Genomic DNA, 16144 nt, shown 5'->3' with positions numbered 1-16144 from the left:
GAAGTCCTCCAACTATTCTGATGTCAGTACTTGGGTGAAAAATAAGAATTCTTCACCAAGACTTGGGAACCTTTAAAACCAGGAGCCATAATTGAAAGAAGTCTAAACTCAAACACTATATTCCTATTATCTTTTGTTTTCTTTAGATGCCTGATTGGAAGCCAAGACAGGTAGGCTTTTAATAGCAATCTGAGGATGATCCAAGCCTGACATATTTGAAAAGCACGTCTTTGGGTACAACTCACTATGATAAGTGCTTTGGGGGCCTACACGGAAAAACTGTCCAGAGCTACTATCTAGCTACCCCATATAAACTTATACCCTAGTAAGCCAGAAGACACAATACTAGTTACTCTGTTACATTTTATCCTATCTTAAAGCTATAATAGGAATTAAAGTGGTAATGACATTAAAAATAACTAATACTTCTGAGCCTATAGTATGTGCCCGGCACTGTTTCTAAGCACTTTCTAGGCATTAATTCTCAAAACAATTCTATGAGGTAGGTACAACTACTATTCTCATTTTATAGATAAAACACTGACGGGGCTTCCCTGGTGGCGCGGTGGTTGGGAGTCCGCCTGCCGATGCAGGGGGCGTGGGTTCGTGCCCCGGTCCGGGAGGATCCCACGTGCTGCGGAGCGGCTGGGCCCGTGAGCCATGGCCGCTGGGCCTGCGCATCCGGAGCCTGTGCTCCGCGGCGGGAGAGGCCACAACGGTGAGAGGCCCGCGTACTGCAATAAATAAATAAATAAATAAAATAAAATAAAATAAAAAAAACACTGAGACTCACAGAGATTAAATAACCTGCCCAATGTCACATGATGAGATACTGATAGAAATGAGATTTGAACTCAAGTTGGCTTAACCACATTGTCATATTACTTTTCAGAGATTAAGTGCAACTGAGAAAGATTACTGGGAAAGGCAGTGTTTGTACTGGTCCTTGAAGAAAGGGAAGAATGTCAGTTGCTAGATATGGCAGAGGGAAGAATTTAAGCAAGGGGTAAAAGCTGGAGGTGTGAGAATGCAGGGAAGGTCTGGGGAGAAGCAGGCAGGGGGACTGTATGGTGCACCACTGGCCTCTAGGGGGAGCTCAAGACATCTTGCCCCCCCACCCCCTCCACCCCACTGCACATTAAAAGGGTCAAAACAGGGAGCAAGAAGATTCTCTCCTCCATAGAGGATGGGTTTTACTTAAACTCAAGGCACTGATTAGGACACATTTCTAGAAGTGGAGCCTTGACAGGGAATAAAGATCCCAGCATAGCTGGGCTTGATCTTTCTTGTCTTCACACCTCTTCCATAACTGAGGGATTCGGCCTAAAAAGAAGACCATACTTTTCCAGTCTGGTGAGCAAAGGGGGTGGATGTGACATGAAGGAGAGAGGACCGGCGGAATAGAGGAATAAAAGATGAGTTTATCCACAGAGAAATGGGAACTTGGGGCCAGCAGAGTGGTTACAAAATAGCTGCTGTGATGAATTTCTTGGGAATTCTCAGGAACAGGAAAAACACCCACACATTATTGCCCAGGTAAATCAGATAGCATGAATATGAAGTATGTCTAATCAGGATGGTGGTATTCTTTTCTTCAGCAAATCCCAGTAGCTCAGGTCAGGGAACTAAAGAACAAGCAAATAAAAATCACCTAAAAGGTGATGTCATCCTAATCGCTTTGAGACATGACATTATGGATTCTTTTAAAGGAGATTTCACGAAGTACCTAAGCCTGCGTGTGACCTGCAGTGGTAGGTCAGAAAGTATGTATGACAAGAGATGTTCAGTTTATATCTAGAAAGATGGAATTCTGCTTGAACTGGCGTGGTGAAATGCATTGATTTTGTACACTGTTAAAAATATCACGCATGCACATTTGTCAAATACGCACACAAACCGATCTTATGATCATGTTTGTTCTTTGCGTTATTTTGGTTAAAATATAAAAGAGGTTTCTTAGGTTTTAAAATCATGTGGATGTGATAAATTACCATGCTTTATTATCTGAAACAGTCAACTCTGTGAAATAGGAGCCCTACTCAGCTGTTATCTGATCTGTGACACAAGATAAAATCATTAGTTCCTTTACATCCCCTTGTTCTCTCAACTTATCTTGTGTGTTATCATTTATATACATGGTTGTAATTAAAGTTAAAAATGATGACACCGTAAAAAAAGATCACCTAAAAGGTAACCCACCAGGGTTGAAGGTGAGCAGGGTGATGGAGGTGGTGGGTTAAGGAAGGGCATAGTGATCTGACTCTAGAATTGGTTAAGTGAGTGATGAGGAAATGCCAGCCAAGAGGAGTGGTTTCTAGTGCAAGAGCAGGAAGTTTGGGGACAACAGGGAAGGAAGAACCAGAGGTCACAATGAAGCGTTAACTAAACAAGCAGGGGCCAGGTGGGGAACGGTAGAAGAGCAGGAAGCTATTTAAGTACCAATGAGGAAGTCTAGGGTGTCACCCTGCCAAGGGGATGGCTGTCAGTGAAACTGACCATGTTGGGAGATTGGGATATCAGGGTGTGAGAAAGTCATCCGCATGGATGCTGGTTGTCCTAGGTGTTGGCAGATGTTAGAGAGAAAGAATGGACCTGGTGGTGGTGTGTCCTGGCGAAAGGTAGAAAGGATGCTGGAGGTCGGCACACGATGCATTTGAAGGTGGGATGAGGGCGGTGTACGTGCTAAGTGTGTGATGACAGAGGGAAAATGGTGCAGAGGCAGGAGGGGTAGGGAGAATGGGTCTGTGCCAAGCTCATCCCATTGGCTCTGATACGGTGGTGGGGGGAAGAGGATGCCATAGGAGCGTGCAGAGGGAGAAGCCAAATTTATGCAAGCCAGGGCCATTGATCCAAGGTGATGGCATCAGGCCAGGCTACAGCTGAAGTGGAGGCCCAGCTTGGGGTGACTTGGCTGTGCTGGGAGAATGCATTCCTGTCTCTTGTCTGCTTCCATGACCTACATGTTGGCAAGCTAGAGAATGAGACAGGGTCAAGGGGAAATATGACTGTCTTTTTTTCCTGCTTTTTTTTCCTCCCTAAAACATCCTTTTACTCTGCTTTCTACCGTACGCCGTAACAATTTACAATTTCATCTTCTACCATATTGCACGTCCTAATAACCACAATGTATTCCCACATGTTATTCTGTTATTATTTTAGAGGAAGCTGCCGGAATTTCATCTTACTCTCCTCTAAGACAGTTTACGGTCCAGCCACGTTGCTATGCAACCACCCACAATTAATAAAAATCAGCTAGGTAAGCAGCTGGAAGCAGGACACTGCGCCACACGCCACAGACATTCTTGAATTCCAGGATACGATAAAACTTGGGGATCTCGAATCTTTGGAATCTCAAGATTTTGAAAACTTGTTCTCAAAGAGTTTCCGGGGAAAAAGAAAGAATGTTGTCTATGAATCACCACAGAGAGGTGGCCAAGAGCGTGGGCTCAGGAATCAGACAGATTTGTGGTCAAAGAGGCCAAGAGGCCCAACTGGCAGCTACAGATCCTTGGTCAAATCTCGGACCTTCTCTACGTCTTGGATTACTCATCTCTCAATGGGGATAATACCTGGCTCACAATGTTGCCGGGGACTAAATAAGACAACGCAATAATGCCTGCAAGGAACTCCACAGAGTAAGTGCTCAATAAACGCCAGGGATACTATGACATTTTTTAAAGTTACTATCATTTTTCTTACTTGGTAAGTTTCTTCAGGAAAGTTGCTGGTAAACTTAGTATATATACATACATATACGTACATACATATATGTACGTATATGTATGTATATACACAGGATGCATTTGTTAAGCGGATGGATATTTCTTCAAACTGACTTTTCTTACAGCTGTATCTTGGTCTTCAATATTATACCATTTGCCGCTTATAACAATCCTGAATTCTGCTTGATTTGCTTTACCTACAGATTAGAAACGTGTTGCTCTATGGAAGACGAAGCCACTCGGGGAGAGGAACAGAATCGGCATATCTGGGGAAGCGTGGACTTTCCATACTTACTCCTGCACACAGGCATTCGGCAAGATCTCGCAAGAGGGGGCCCAGGAAGATGCCTGCACACGGTCTCACTGAGGGGGACACGCCGGCCTTTGGCTGTCAGCCTTTGGCATACCTGCTGTCTCCGCTGGGTTCCAACACCACAACTGACAGAACACTGTAATGAGAATTGGGCGACAGAGTCAAACGGAGTGTCAGCAGACACATCCCCTGCAGCAACAGCGACGTCTCCTACGGTGAAACAGGAGGGGTGTTATGTATGGGTGCACCAATAAGTAAGCACTTCCTAGGCTTGAATATCTTTTAGGAGATGGGGAGATTCTCCCTCACCCCACCACTCCCCATCGCTCCCCTCCCCTCCCCTCTGCCTTTTCTTTTCTCTCTTCCCTTCTTCCCTCCCTTCCTTCCTTCCTTCCTCCTTACTTTCTTCTTTCTTTCTTTCTGAGATAGTAACTAATTTCTAGTGATTTATTATCGTGCGGTTTTATGGTCTTGTAATTGATGTCTAATTTATTTTTTAGATGTCTAATTTATTTTATTTTTTAGATATTTATTAATATAGTAGGATGACTTTGCTTTTTAAAAAATGACATAATATAGACAATAATATGGTATTAACTTTGTATGGTGAATAGAATTATTGTGGTGATCTTTTCATAATGTATACAAACATTGAATCACTATGTTGCACACCTGAAACGAATATATTATATGCCAATTATAGTTCACTAAAAAAAAATTAAAATTAAAAGATGACATACACCCATGATCAAGAATTCAAGGAGTAGGAAAGTATAAAAGGAAAGTTTTTGTTTTAAAAAACACCCAAACTGCTCTATGTAAGAGAACATTAATATTTGATAATCACTGTGTCTATAACATTGATATTTGGTAGTCATAATTACATGTGTACATGCAATTTTAATTTAAAATTTTACTGCAATTTTATTAGGTATATTAGAAAAAAATAAACTAAAATAAGATTAAAAGAGTTGCTGAATGGCGGATTTTTTTCCACTGTTAAGTGATTAATTCCCAAAAGAACTCTCCGAAGTTAAGAAAGAAGGTGAAAGAAACCAACAAGAGGTTTGGGTAGTTATTTTTACTGACACATTTTGACTTAACAAGAGTATCTGGTAAGCACATTTACCTTTGCTCTCACCCATCTCTCCTGTGCAACATTCAATTTGTTTTTGTTAAATTATTTAGCTAACGTCAAGATTTTCTGATATTTACGTTCTGTTCTGAGATGCAATTGCTGGTTGATTGCTCTTAATTCTGTGCTTAGATGAATTTACGATTCATCTTCCATCTTTTTTCACCAGCATCTGTGCCTTCCTGGATTTTTTATTTTTAGTCATCTCGATGCTTCATCACGGCCCTGCAAGTTTTTCGAGACGGGCTCATGGGTACGCATGCTCTGACTGCCTCTCTTGCCTTTCCACATGAAGAACAAATAAGATGAAGGGAAAATACCTGAGTCATACTTCCTTTCCTTTTGAATTGTGCAGACACTGCTTCACTGGTCTCCTTGCATCTAATGCTACTGTGAAGGTGTAGGAGGCCAAGCAGGGAATTTTTGTTGTTTATTTGTTTGCCTTTTATCCTCAGAGGCCTTTGGCTCCTTTCTTTACCAGTGAAGTTCAGCACATAAGCAGGCTATGTCTTAGTGGGTCACACTTTAGTGGCACGTGGTATACCATTATGACTTGCAAATTAAAGCTTTTATTAAAGGAAACTAATTCCCCTTAATTATCTCTGAATATTTTTCTGTTCCATTTGTTTTGTTCTTCTCACAAATACCAATCACACTTATGTCTAATCTCCTCTCTCTGCCTTTCCATATCCATCATTGCCTCTAAAAACCCATTTTACATCTTACTCTTTTTCATATCATTTTATATGAGTTATTCCAGCTTGTACACCGTAGCGCTCTGTTTCCAGTCGTTTTAATTACTTTTTGTTGCTTGTAAAGTAACTTTTACGTCTGCTGTTTAAAGTTCTTCTTTTCACTTTTTTTCCCTGCCTATTCCAAGTTGTCTTTTCATCTCCTTCTGTTGACTCATAATCTCTTTCTGAACTCAAACCTCATTTTAAAGCCACTTTCCCCCCAGACATCATGACTATAATTTCCTTGGGAATATGGAGCCTGTTTTTCAGAACTTTTCTCTGGGTAATACTTTGTGATACTATGCTGTTCGTGTGACTCTTGCCTCCTGTTCCTTTCCCCACACCTTAACTTCTTTCTTCCCCTTCAACTTTTTTCCCCCAGTTTTGATGCATAGTTTTTATGCCGGAGCTTTTTTTTTTTAACTTCTTTATTGGAGTATAATTGCTTTACAATGGTGTGTTAGTTTCTGCTTTATAACAAAGTGAATCAGTTATACATAAACATATGTTCCTATAGCTCCTCCCTCTTGCCGGAGCTTTTTAAATGCAGCTGGCTGTTTGGGAATACCATGGGTTTGGGGAACGAGCTAGGGCATTTCCATAAATTGGCTGTCTTCAACAGTCTGTCACCAAATTTTTATTTCCTTTGCCCATATATCTCTTCAGATGTTGGCATTGGAAGGGTCGGTGTGACTCAGGGAACAGCCTCTTAAGTAACTTGTTCACTGTGTCATCATCCAGCGATTGCTGCCCTCCTTCCTCCACACCACTCCATTTCTGCAGCCTTCCTTGGCTGGGAGGCCTAAACATGTGGCTTCTCCTGCAGCTCCATCTCCCCCACGGCTCTGCAGGGACAATCACGGTGTTTTCAGGGGCAGCGCATGGTCCCCCATCTAGTGTCTGTAATCAAAGAACCATTGAGTAGGCCTTTCAGGACCCTCACACTTACTCCTAGGGAAATCTATATCCTGCTCGTGCCTGAGGAAATCTTTGTCATCCCTCAGCCTTCCCTCCCTCATTTTGGTCCAGATTTTATGGTCTTTGGCAGGTGTATCTCATCATTCATAGTTTGGGTTTGTGGCCATTTCATTGTTCATTAAAGACAGGATGTTCCTGCTCTTTCATCCTCTTTGTGGGTATTTTGTTGGGTTTCACAGAAGGGGAATGGAATTTTTTTTAAATGCCTTTATTGTCCTCTTTAACAGAAAGCCCTAATTATTAATAGTTTTTCAGGGCTTCCCTGGTGGCGCAGTGGTTGAGAGTCCGCCTGCCGATGCAGGGGACGCGGGTTCGTGCCCCGGTACGGGAAGATCCCACATGCCGCGGAGCGGCTGGGCCCGTGAGCCATGGCCGCTGAGCCTGCGCGTCCAGAGCCTGTGCTCCGCAACGGGAGAGGCCACAGCAGTGAGAGGCCCGCATACCGCAAAAAAAAAAAAAAAAAAAAAAAAAATAGTTTTTCAGTACAGAGGGAAGCTTTTTGTAAGCTTTTGAACAAATAATTAAAAATTACCATTTAGCAACTTATGATGTATTTTTTTAACACATCAAATCATCATCTAGGAGTTTTCCATAGAATATAAAAACAGTAGTTACATAATTGCCAATCACCACTCATAAGCCATTTCTCATGATCAGTATTTGACTTTTTCTCCCCATTATGAATAGGAAGACCATTTGTAAACCCCTCTTCTGGATGGAGGTCTCACGTGACCTTGTATCTGCTAAGTTCAAGGTTAGCGTGCCATTAGAGAAGGTTCACAGCTGAGACAGCAGAGATGACAGGACCAGTGCCATTAATTATGACTCGCAAAACAGCAACTTTATGCCAAAGCTTCTATGATTTATTCCATAGAAATATGGTAGATTCCTCTGGAAGAGCTCATGGGAACAACATACTCTGAGTTCTTGTAACTTTGGAACTATTTGTCTGCGACCTTCAAACTTGAAGATCAGTTGGGCAGGACAGAAAATCCTTGGTTCACATTTCCTCTTTTAGTACATTAAAGATGTTACTCCATTGTTTTCTACTATGAAGTCGTATTGTTGCGAAGTCTGATGCTAACCTGATTTTCTTTCCCTAGTAAGTGACTTGGTCCTTTTGCCTAGAAACACTAACACATTATTCTTTAATCTTTAACATCCAGTGTCTTTAGTAGAGTATGTCTTGATATTGACCATTCTGGGTCAATTTTCCCAGGTATATGGTGTGCCCTTTCAGTGTGGTGCTTGGAATCTTTTATTTATAGTTTTGTACTGTTACATTGTTTCGGTTTTCTTTTCTCAGGACTCTAATCGGGTCTCATCCTTTAGACCAAACTCTAAAGCTGCATTTTCTACAACACTTTTCTGGGACTCAGGCAGACTCAGATATTTCCCCTCAATTTTCACTTATTTCTGTAGACGGGACAACTTTATTGGACTTTATATACAATTTTTTTCATCGGTCTGCCTCATTCAACTGTGAGCTCATTGAAGACTGTATTCTTGATTGTCTCAGATTCCTGGTACCTGGAGTAATCAATCATAGCAGTGCTCAGTAAATGACTGTGAAGATGCTGAGCTGTGGCGATAGGCATACTCAATTTAGAAGATTCTACAAGTCTATTTATTTCAGTCAACAAATAAGAGCATTTCTATCCTAAGTACCTGATTAATCAATAAGCTGAAACTGTCTTGTTGATAAGATAGTGTGTGTGTGTGTGTGTGTGTGAACATCCCTTTCATGCAGTTGTGTGCTAGTAAATGTTTCACAACAGGTTCATGGAAAAGAGGGCCCTGATTGTAACATTTGCCAATTTCTGTGGTGTAAATATTCCCATCAGGGCTGATTTCAAGCTGTCATCCAAATGTCATTGAATACAAGGTAGGAAGAGATCACAATTGGTTCTTGAAAGCTAGTATGAACTGGCTCCAACACACCACTGCCTTGCTGAGTCATAATAAATCTATTGAAAACTGGAAAGCCATATTTGGAAATCCATGTGTCCTGGACATATCTTGAGCTGTACTTTGTAAAATGTCTCATGTATAGAGCTCTTTCCCTTTTTACTTAGCATATGGACATATTTCAAGAATTGAAGAGTTGGCAGGTATAGGTTAACTGAATACAGGAGGCAAAGTCAGAGATGATCAGAAGTGTTGGAAAGATGCTGGTGCACTGACAGGGACAGGAAGTAGGTGGGGGAGCTGGTTGGGAATGAAGAGGGTGTCCCTTTGCTTTCCCATAATGAGGATACATCCTACCTGGGGAACTAAGGACAGGTACTGAAGAGAAAGTCAGACACTGTTCCTGGAGACAGAGAGTCACCTATAGAAGTCAGAGAAGAAGTCCCACCACAGAATCATCGATGGAGGAAAAATGCAGTGATAAAAATCAAAGGGTCAAATACTGAGCTTTTTGGAGATTTGGAAGAAGGCAAACCAATAGAAAAGATGCAGTCGAGTAAGTAGGAAAAAGAAATAACACCAAGAAACACCCTGAAGGAGAATGATGAAAGTGGACAGAATGGCCAAATGCTCCGTCAAAGTAGAGAGAACAAAGAATGAGGCGAGGCTACTGGATTTCAGTCAAAGGAATAGGGTCACAAAACAGTCCACAAGGGGTATGTGGATTGCAGAAATCCACCTTTAGGGAAGACTGCCCCATATAAGTGTCGATGTTCCTTGTGTTTTTTTTTTCAAATTTATTTATTTATGTAATTTATTTAGTTTTGGCTGCGCTGGGTCTTTGTTGCTGTGCGCGGGCTTTCTCTACTTGTGGTGAGCAGGGGCTACTCTTCGTTGCGATGCACGGTCTTCTCATTGCGGTGGCTTCTCCTTTTGTGGAGCACGGGCTCCAGGCGTGTGGGCTTCAGCAATTGTGGCACACAGGCTCAGTAGTTGTGGCTCACAGGCCCTAGTGCGCAGGCTCACTAGTTGTGGCGCACGGGCTTAGCTGCCTTGCGGCATGTGGGATCTTCCCGGACCAGGGCTCGAACCTGTGTCCCCTGCATTGGCAGGCTGATTCTCTACCACTGCGCCACCAGGGAAGCCAATGCTCCTTTTTGGTAACTAGAAAAGCAGTGTAAGAATTGAAGGATCCTTTCTGCCTAAAACTGGGTTCAGATCTAAGGAAATCAAGGAAAAGGAATGAGCCAATGAATGAACAAAGCCCAAACATGCCATGAATAGAGCTAGTGTCGGGGAGAGAGGAGTATTCCAGCTGCAGCCTAAGAGGCCTGGCTCGGCGAAAAGCGGAAATTCTGGTGTGGCTTTTCAGTCTCTCTGGGTTCAGGGGTAGTGGCCAGTTCCAAAGTGGAAGGGCCTCACCCAGAACCACAAGATTGATGGCTGCCCTGGAATGAGCCATCCCATGCCAGAGGGACGAGCCTGGCAAAAAGCTTCAGGGATGGTGGCAATTTGGCATCAGAGTCTCTGCCAAAACAAAGCAACTCAGAAATGAGAGAAAATTTCAACCATCACGAGTAAAGGTGAATTCCGTAGGAAACACAAACTGCTGGGCAACACGTGGGCCTAACTGGACCCCAAGTCTGAACGCTGGCTCTGCCTTCCTGTGCACGTGGGCACACCTGCTCCTCCTCCCACATGCAGGTGTCCTGGAGATGTGGCCTTGGCTAGGAGCAGGAAGATGTCCTGACTGTGCTTGGGCTGACCTCTTGGAGTGTGCACAGGCTTGCTCTCGCCTTGGTGAATGGTCGCCTAGGAAACTCATCTGCCTCAGGTCCAGCCCAGCTCACGTGGCTAAACTCTTCTGTCTCCTCTTCTTTCTTCCAACAAAATCTCTTCCAGTGAATGATTTTCCTGTCCTCTGTTAGCTGGCCTGAGCTTTACTACAGCTCACTACTTCAACACCATTTTGCATTTCCCCTGTCTTTGCAAACGCTCTTGAGGAAGAGTATTTACCTGCTCAGAGGTCTATAGGGCCCAAGGATCTCATGGCCACTGGCCTCAAGGACGCTATAGGCCAGAGGAGAAGACCATGTGGACGCTCAGGAAATGCTGTATGATTTTAGGGAGTGGAAGACTTCACAGAGGAGGGAAGCTTAGAGCTGGGCCCAGGATTTGAGGGTAACAACAAGAGCAAAGACACAAGGCAAGCCTGAGTAAACGTGGTAAAGGGTGTTCATTCAGTGAAACATACCCAGCAACTACAAATTCCATTATTCACAGAGGGACTGGACAGGAGAGGAAAGCAAGGATGTCAGCCCCAGCCTCTCCTCTAAAAGGCCAGTGAGAAGAGTTTGTTCAGGAGGTAGGATGGAACTGTGAAGGCCTCTTTTTTTCTCAGAGGAAATAAGAGAAGAGGTGAGGAGGGTGTGGTATTTTAGAGCACAGCAGGGGTTCTAGGTGCTCCCGGGCTGCATCCGCTCACGCCTTGTCTTTCCCTTTTCCTGCCTCTTCCTCTTGGGTTAGGGCAGCACTTGCTCAGAGAAGTTATTTCCCAGAGCCATCCCTACTTTGGACACATTGAAGGGCTAAGCAGCCCTCCCAAGGATGAGGGGCAGGTGGGGAAATGCTTCTCAAATGGTAATGTGCCTGACAACACCTGGGGATCTTGTTCCAATGCAGATTCTGATTCCTTAGGTCAGGGTGGGACTCGAGAGCCTCAGCTCTAACAAGTTCCCAGCTTCTAAAAAGATGCCCATTTGGCTGGTCCCGGTGTCACACTGAGTGCAGTAAGGTGACCAGGCATTCGCGATGCCAAGAGTTCTCTCCACAAATGCATGGCGATCCCCTCCCTGAAGTTCTGCCCCTAACCTATGGAGACAGTAACCGGAAGCATTTAATGAGGGTTTGGGGAAACATTTAGGCAGACCCTCAGTGACCTGGATGAGGACCATGACTTGTGGCTTGTCAGTTAAGATAGTTATACATACTAGCACTTAGTTGAGCTAGACAGTTAAAACAGGAAAAATATAAAACTGTAGAACACGCAGATAAAAGTACTGTCAATCCAACCTATGCCAGAAGGATGCTCAGGGGGACGGGAAGGGTCCACTCGGTTAGGTGTTTCCATACCTAATATCTCATGTTATCCTCAGAACAACCACTGTGTTAAAAGAAAGGAAAATGGAGGCTCACACAGGTTAAGGATATGGAACGAGGTCACCTGCAGGCATTAAAGCTTGTAGGTTCCATCATGGGTCTGTTTGGCTCAAAAGCTCTTGTTCTTGCATGAGAGATATGAGTGTACACAGTTTATTCTAAACTTGGGTCACACAAACTCAGGTTTGAATCCTAGCTCTACCCTTGGGAAGGCGACTTCAGTCTGAATGTACCTCTGTTTTCTCACCTACAGAAATGGATACATCAACTCCCAGGGCTGTCGTAGGATGAGATGGGAGTGGTATCATACAATAGGTTGCAACCGTACCATCACTGAATTTAGGACTCAGGGAAGTTCATAAATGTCAGTTACTGTCCTTTCTTATTTCTTGAGATTATTTCTAAGGTTAGACTGCCCCTCTGATCCCAGAAGATATACATTTGGGGCAGTGACTGGAGATTAGAGGACCCTCATTACGGACCTCAACTACCTGCTTCAGAACCTTTGCTAAAACCTCAGCCTATAGACAGTAAGGATGCAGCAAGACTGGAAGAAAGAGCTGGAATAAGAATAAAGGGGGCTGCTGCCGAAGAGGCAAGAGACCTTTTCTTCCCTCTTTGTTTCCTGGTGCGCGAAGAGAGGGGATTAAGAGCGCTGCTTAAAGGAGCTCCAGAGACGGTCCCGAGCCGCGGCTAAAAGCGCGGACCCCAGAGACGTGCAGGAGACGCTAAGGCTGCTGTTGCCGCCACCAAGAAGCCTGTGTGCAAGCACAGGTCACTATCCACAACCCCCTTCCGGGGAGCCTGTCCAGGCCGCCACTGCCAGGGTCCCGGAATCCAGGGACAACTTCCCCGGGAGAACGCACGGAGTGCCTCAGGCTGGTGCAATGTCCAGCTGGTCTCTGCTGCCGCAGGCCCGCCCCGCACTCCGTGCCCCTCCCACCCACCCCCCCACCCCCCACCCCTGGCCTGAGTGAGCCAGAGTCCTTGAAGCAGCTGCTCCTTTAACCCCGTCCTGCCTGAGCGAAGAACAGATGCCCTCAGGTGACCTACACGCAGAGGCAGGGCCAAATCCAAAGCTGAGCCCCTGGGAGCTGTGAGAACAAAGAAGAGAAAGGGAAATCTCTCCCAGCAGCCTCAGGAGCAGCGGATTAAAGCTCCACAATCAACTTGATATACCCTGCATCTGTGGAATACAGGAATAGACAACGAATCATCCCAAATTGAGGAGGTGGACTTTGAGAGCAAGATTTATGATTTTTTCCCCTTTTTCTCTTTTTGTGAGTGTGTATGTGTATGCTTCTGTGTGAGATTTTGTCTGTATAGCTTTGCTTCCACCATTTGTCCTAGGGTTCTATCCATCCATTTATTTTAAATTTTTTCTTAATAATTATTTTAATAACTTTATTTAATTTTATCTTACTTTTATTTTACTTTATCTTCTTTCTTTCTTTCCTTTTTTCCTTTCTTCCCTCCCTCCTTCCTTCCTTCCTCCCTCCCTCACTCATTTTTTCTTTCTTTCTTTCTTTCTTTCTTTCTTTCTTTCTTTCTTTCTTTCTTTCTTTCTACTTCTACCAATTCTTTCTTTCTACTTTTTCCCCCTTTTAATCTGAGCCGTGTGGATGAAAGGCTCTTGGTGCTGCAGCCAGGAGTCAGTGCTGTGCCTCTGAGGTGGGAGAGCCAACTTCAGGACACTGGTCCACAAGAGACCTCCCAGCTCCACATAATATCAAACGGCGAAAATCTCCCAGAGATCTCCATCTCAACACTAGCACACAGCTTCACTCAACGACCAGCAAGCTACAGTGCTGAACGCCCTATGCCAAACAACTAGAAAGACAGGAGTGCAAACCCCACCCATTAGCAGAGAGGCTGCCCAAAATCATAATAAGTCTAGAGACACCCCAAAACACACCACCAGACGTGGACCTGTGCACCAGAAAGACAAGATCCAGCCTCATCCACCAGAACACAGGCACCAGTCCCCTCCACCAGGAAGCATGCACAACCCACTGAACCAACCTTAGCCACTGGGGACAGACACCAAAAACAATGGAAACTACGAACCTGCAGCCTGCAAAAAGGAGACCCCAAACACAGTAAGATAAGCAAAATGAGAAGACAGAAAAATACACAGCAGATGAAGGAGCAAGATAAAGACCCACCAGACCTAACAAATGAAGAGGAAATAGGCAGTCTACCTGAAAAAGAATTCAGAATAATGATAGTAAAGATGATCCAGAATCTTGGAAATAGAATAGACAAAATGCAAGAAACATTTAACAAGGACCTAGAAGAACTAAAGATGAAGCAAGCAAAGATGAACAACACGATAAACGAAATAAAAAATACTCCAGATGGGATCAATAGCAGAATAACTGAGGCAGAAGAACGGATAAGTGACCTGGAAGATAAAATAGTGGAAATAACTACTGCAGAGCAGAATAAAGAAAAAAGAATGAAAAGAACTGAGGACAGTCTCAGAGAACTCTGGGACAACATTAAACGCACCAACATCCGAATTACAGGGGTTCGAGAAAAAGAAAGGGACTGAGAAAATATTTGAAGAGATTATAGTTGAAAACTTCCCTAATATGGGAAAGGAAATAGTTAATCAAGTCCAGGAAGCACAGAGAGTCCCATACAGGATAAATCCAAGGAGAAATACGCCAAGACACATATTAATCAAACTGTCAAAAATTAAATACAAAGAAAACATATTAAAAGCAGCAAGGGAAAAACAACAAATAACACACAAGGGAATCCCCATAAGGTTAACAGCTGATCTTTCAGCAGAAACTCTGCAAGCCAGAAGGGACTGGCAGGACATATTTAAAGTGATGAAGGAGAAAAACCTGCAACCAAGATTACTCTACCCAGCAAGGATCTCGTTCAGATTTGATGGAGAAATTAAAAGCTTTACAGACAAGCAAAAGCTGAGAGAGTTCAGCCCCACCAAACCAGCTTTACAACAAATGCTAAAGGAAATTCTCTAGGCAGGAGACACAAGAGAAGGAAAAGACCTACAATAACAAACCCAAAACAATTAAGAAAATGGGAATAGGAACATACATATCGATAATTACCTTAAATGTAAATGGACTAAATGCTCCCACTGAAAGACACAGATTGGCTGAATGGATACAAAAACAAGACCCATATATATGCTGTCTACAAGAGACCCACTTCAGACCTAGAGACACATACAGACTGGAAGTAAGGGGATGGAAAAAGATATTCCATGCAAATGGAAACCAAAAGAAAGCTGGAGTAGCAATACTCATATCAGACAAAATAGACTTTAAAATAAAGACTATTAGAAGAGACAAAGAAGGACACTACATAATGATCAAGTGATCAATCCAAGAAGAAGATATAACAATTGTAAATATTTATGCACCCAACATAGGAGCACCTCAATACATAAGGCAAATACTAACAGCCATAAAAGGGGAAATCCACAGTAACACAATCATAGTAGGGGACTTTAACACCCCACTTTCACCCATGGACAGATCCAAAATGAAAATAAATAAGGAAACACAAACTTTAAATGATACATTAAACAAGATGGACTTAATTGATATTTATAGGACATTCCATCCAAAAACAACGGAATACACATTTTTCCCAAGTGCTCATGGAACATTATCCAGGATAGATCATATCTTGGGTCACAAATCAGACCTTGGTAAATTTAAGAAATTTGAAATTGTATCAAGTATCTTTTCTGACCACAACACTATGAGACTAGATATCAATTACAGGAAAAGATCTGTAAAAAATACAAACACGTGGAGGCAAACAATACACTACTTAATAACGAAGTGATCACTGAAGAAATCAAAGAGGAAATCAAAAAATACCTTGAAATATATGACAATGGAGACACGACGAACCAAAACCTGTGGGATGCAGCAAAAGCAGTTCTAAGAGGGAAGTTTATAGCAATACAATCTTCCCTTAAGAAAAAGGAAACATCTCGAATAAACAACCTAACGTTGCACCTAAAGCAATTAGAGAAAGAAGAACAACAAACCCCCAAAGTTAGCAGAAGGAAAGAAATCATAAAAATCAGATCAGAAATAAATGAAAAAGAAATGAAGGAAACGATAGCAAAGATCAATAAAACTAAAAGCTGGTTCTTTGAGAAGATAAACAAAATTAATAAACAATTAGCCAGACTCATCAAGAA

At 43.0% G+C, this 16144-nt stretch overlaps 1 protein-coding gene across 1 annotated transcript in view; it reads right to left on the bottom strand.

Annotated features, from left to right (window-relative positions):
* The window catches only part of ADAMTSL3 (ADAMTS like 3), a 366545-nt gene that overhangs the window by 70377 nt on the left and 280024 nt on the right, over positions 1 to 16144 (bottom strand). Inside the window, exon 20 of the mRNA XM_067698448.1 lies at positions 4018 to 4171. Coding sequence (XP_067554549.1) covers positions 4018 to 4171 — 154 coding nt within the window. The remainder of the gene's footprint in view (positions 1 to 4017; positions 4172 to 16144) is intronic.

Source organism: Pseudorca crassidens, chromosome 1 (genome assembly GCF_039906515.1).
Source record: "Pseudorca crassidens isolate mPseCra1 chromosome 1, mPseCra1.hap1, whole genome shotgun sequence".
Taxonomy (NCBI): Eukaryota; Metazoa; Chordata; class Mammalia; order Artiodactyla; family Delphinidae; genus Pseudorca; species Pseudorca crassidens.
Note: the sequence above shows the minus strand (reverse complement) of the source record. Positions and strands in the feature narration are given on the sequence as shown.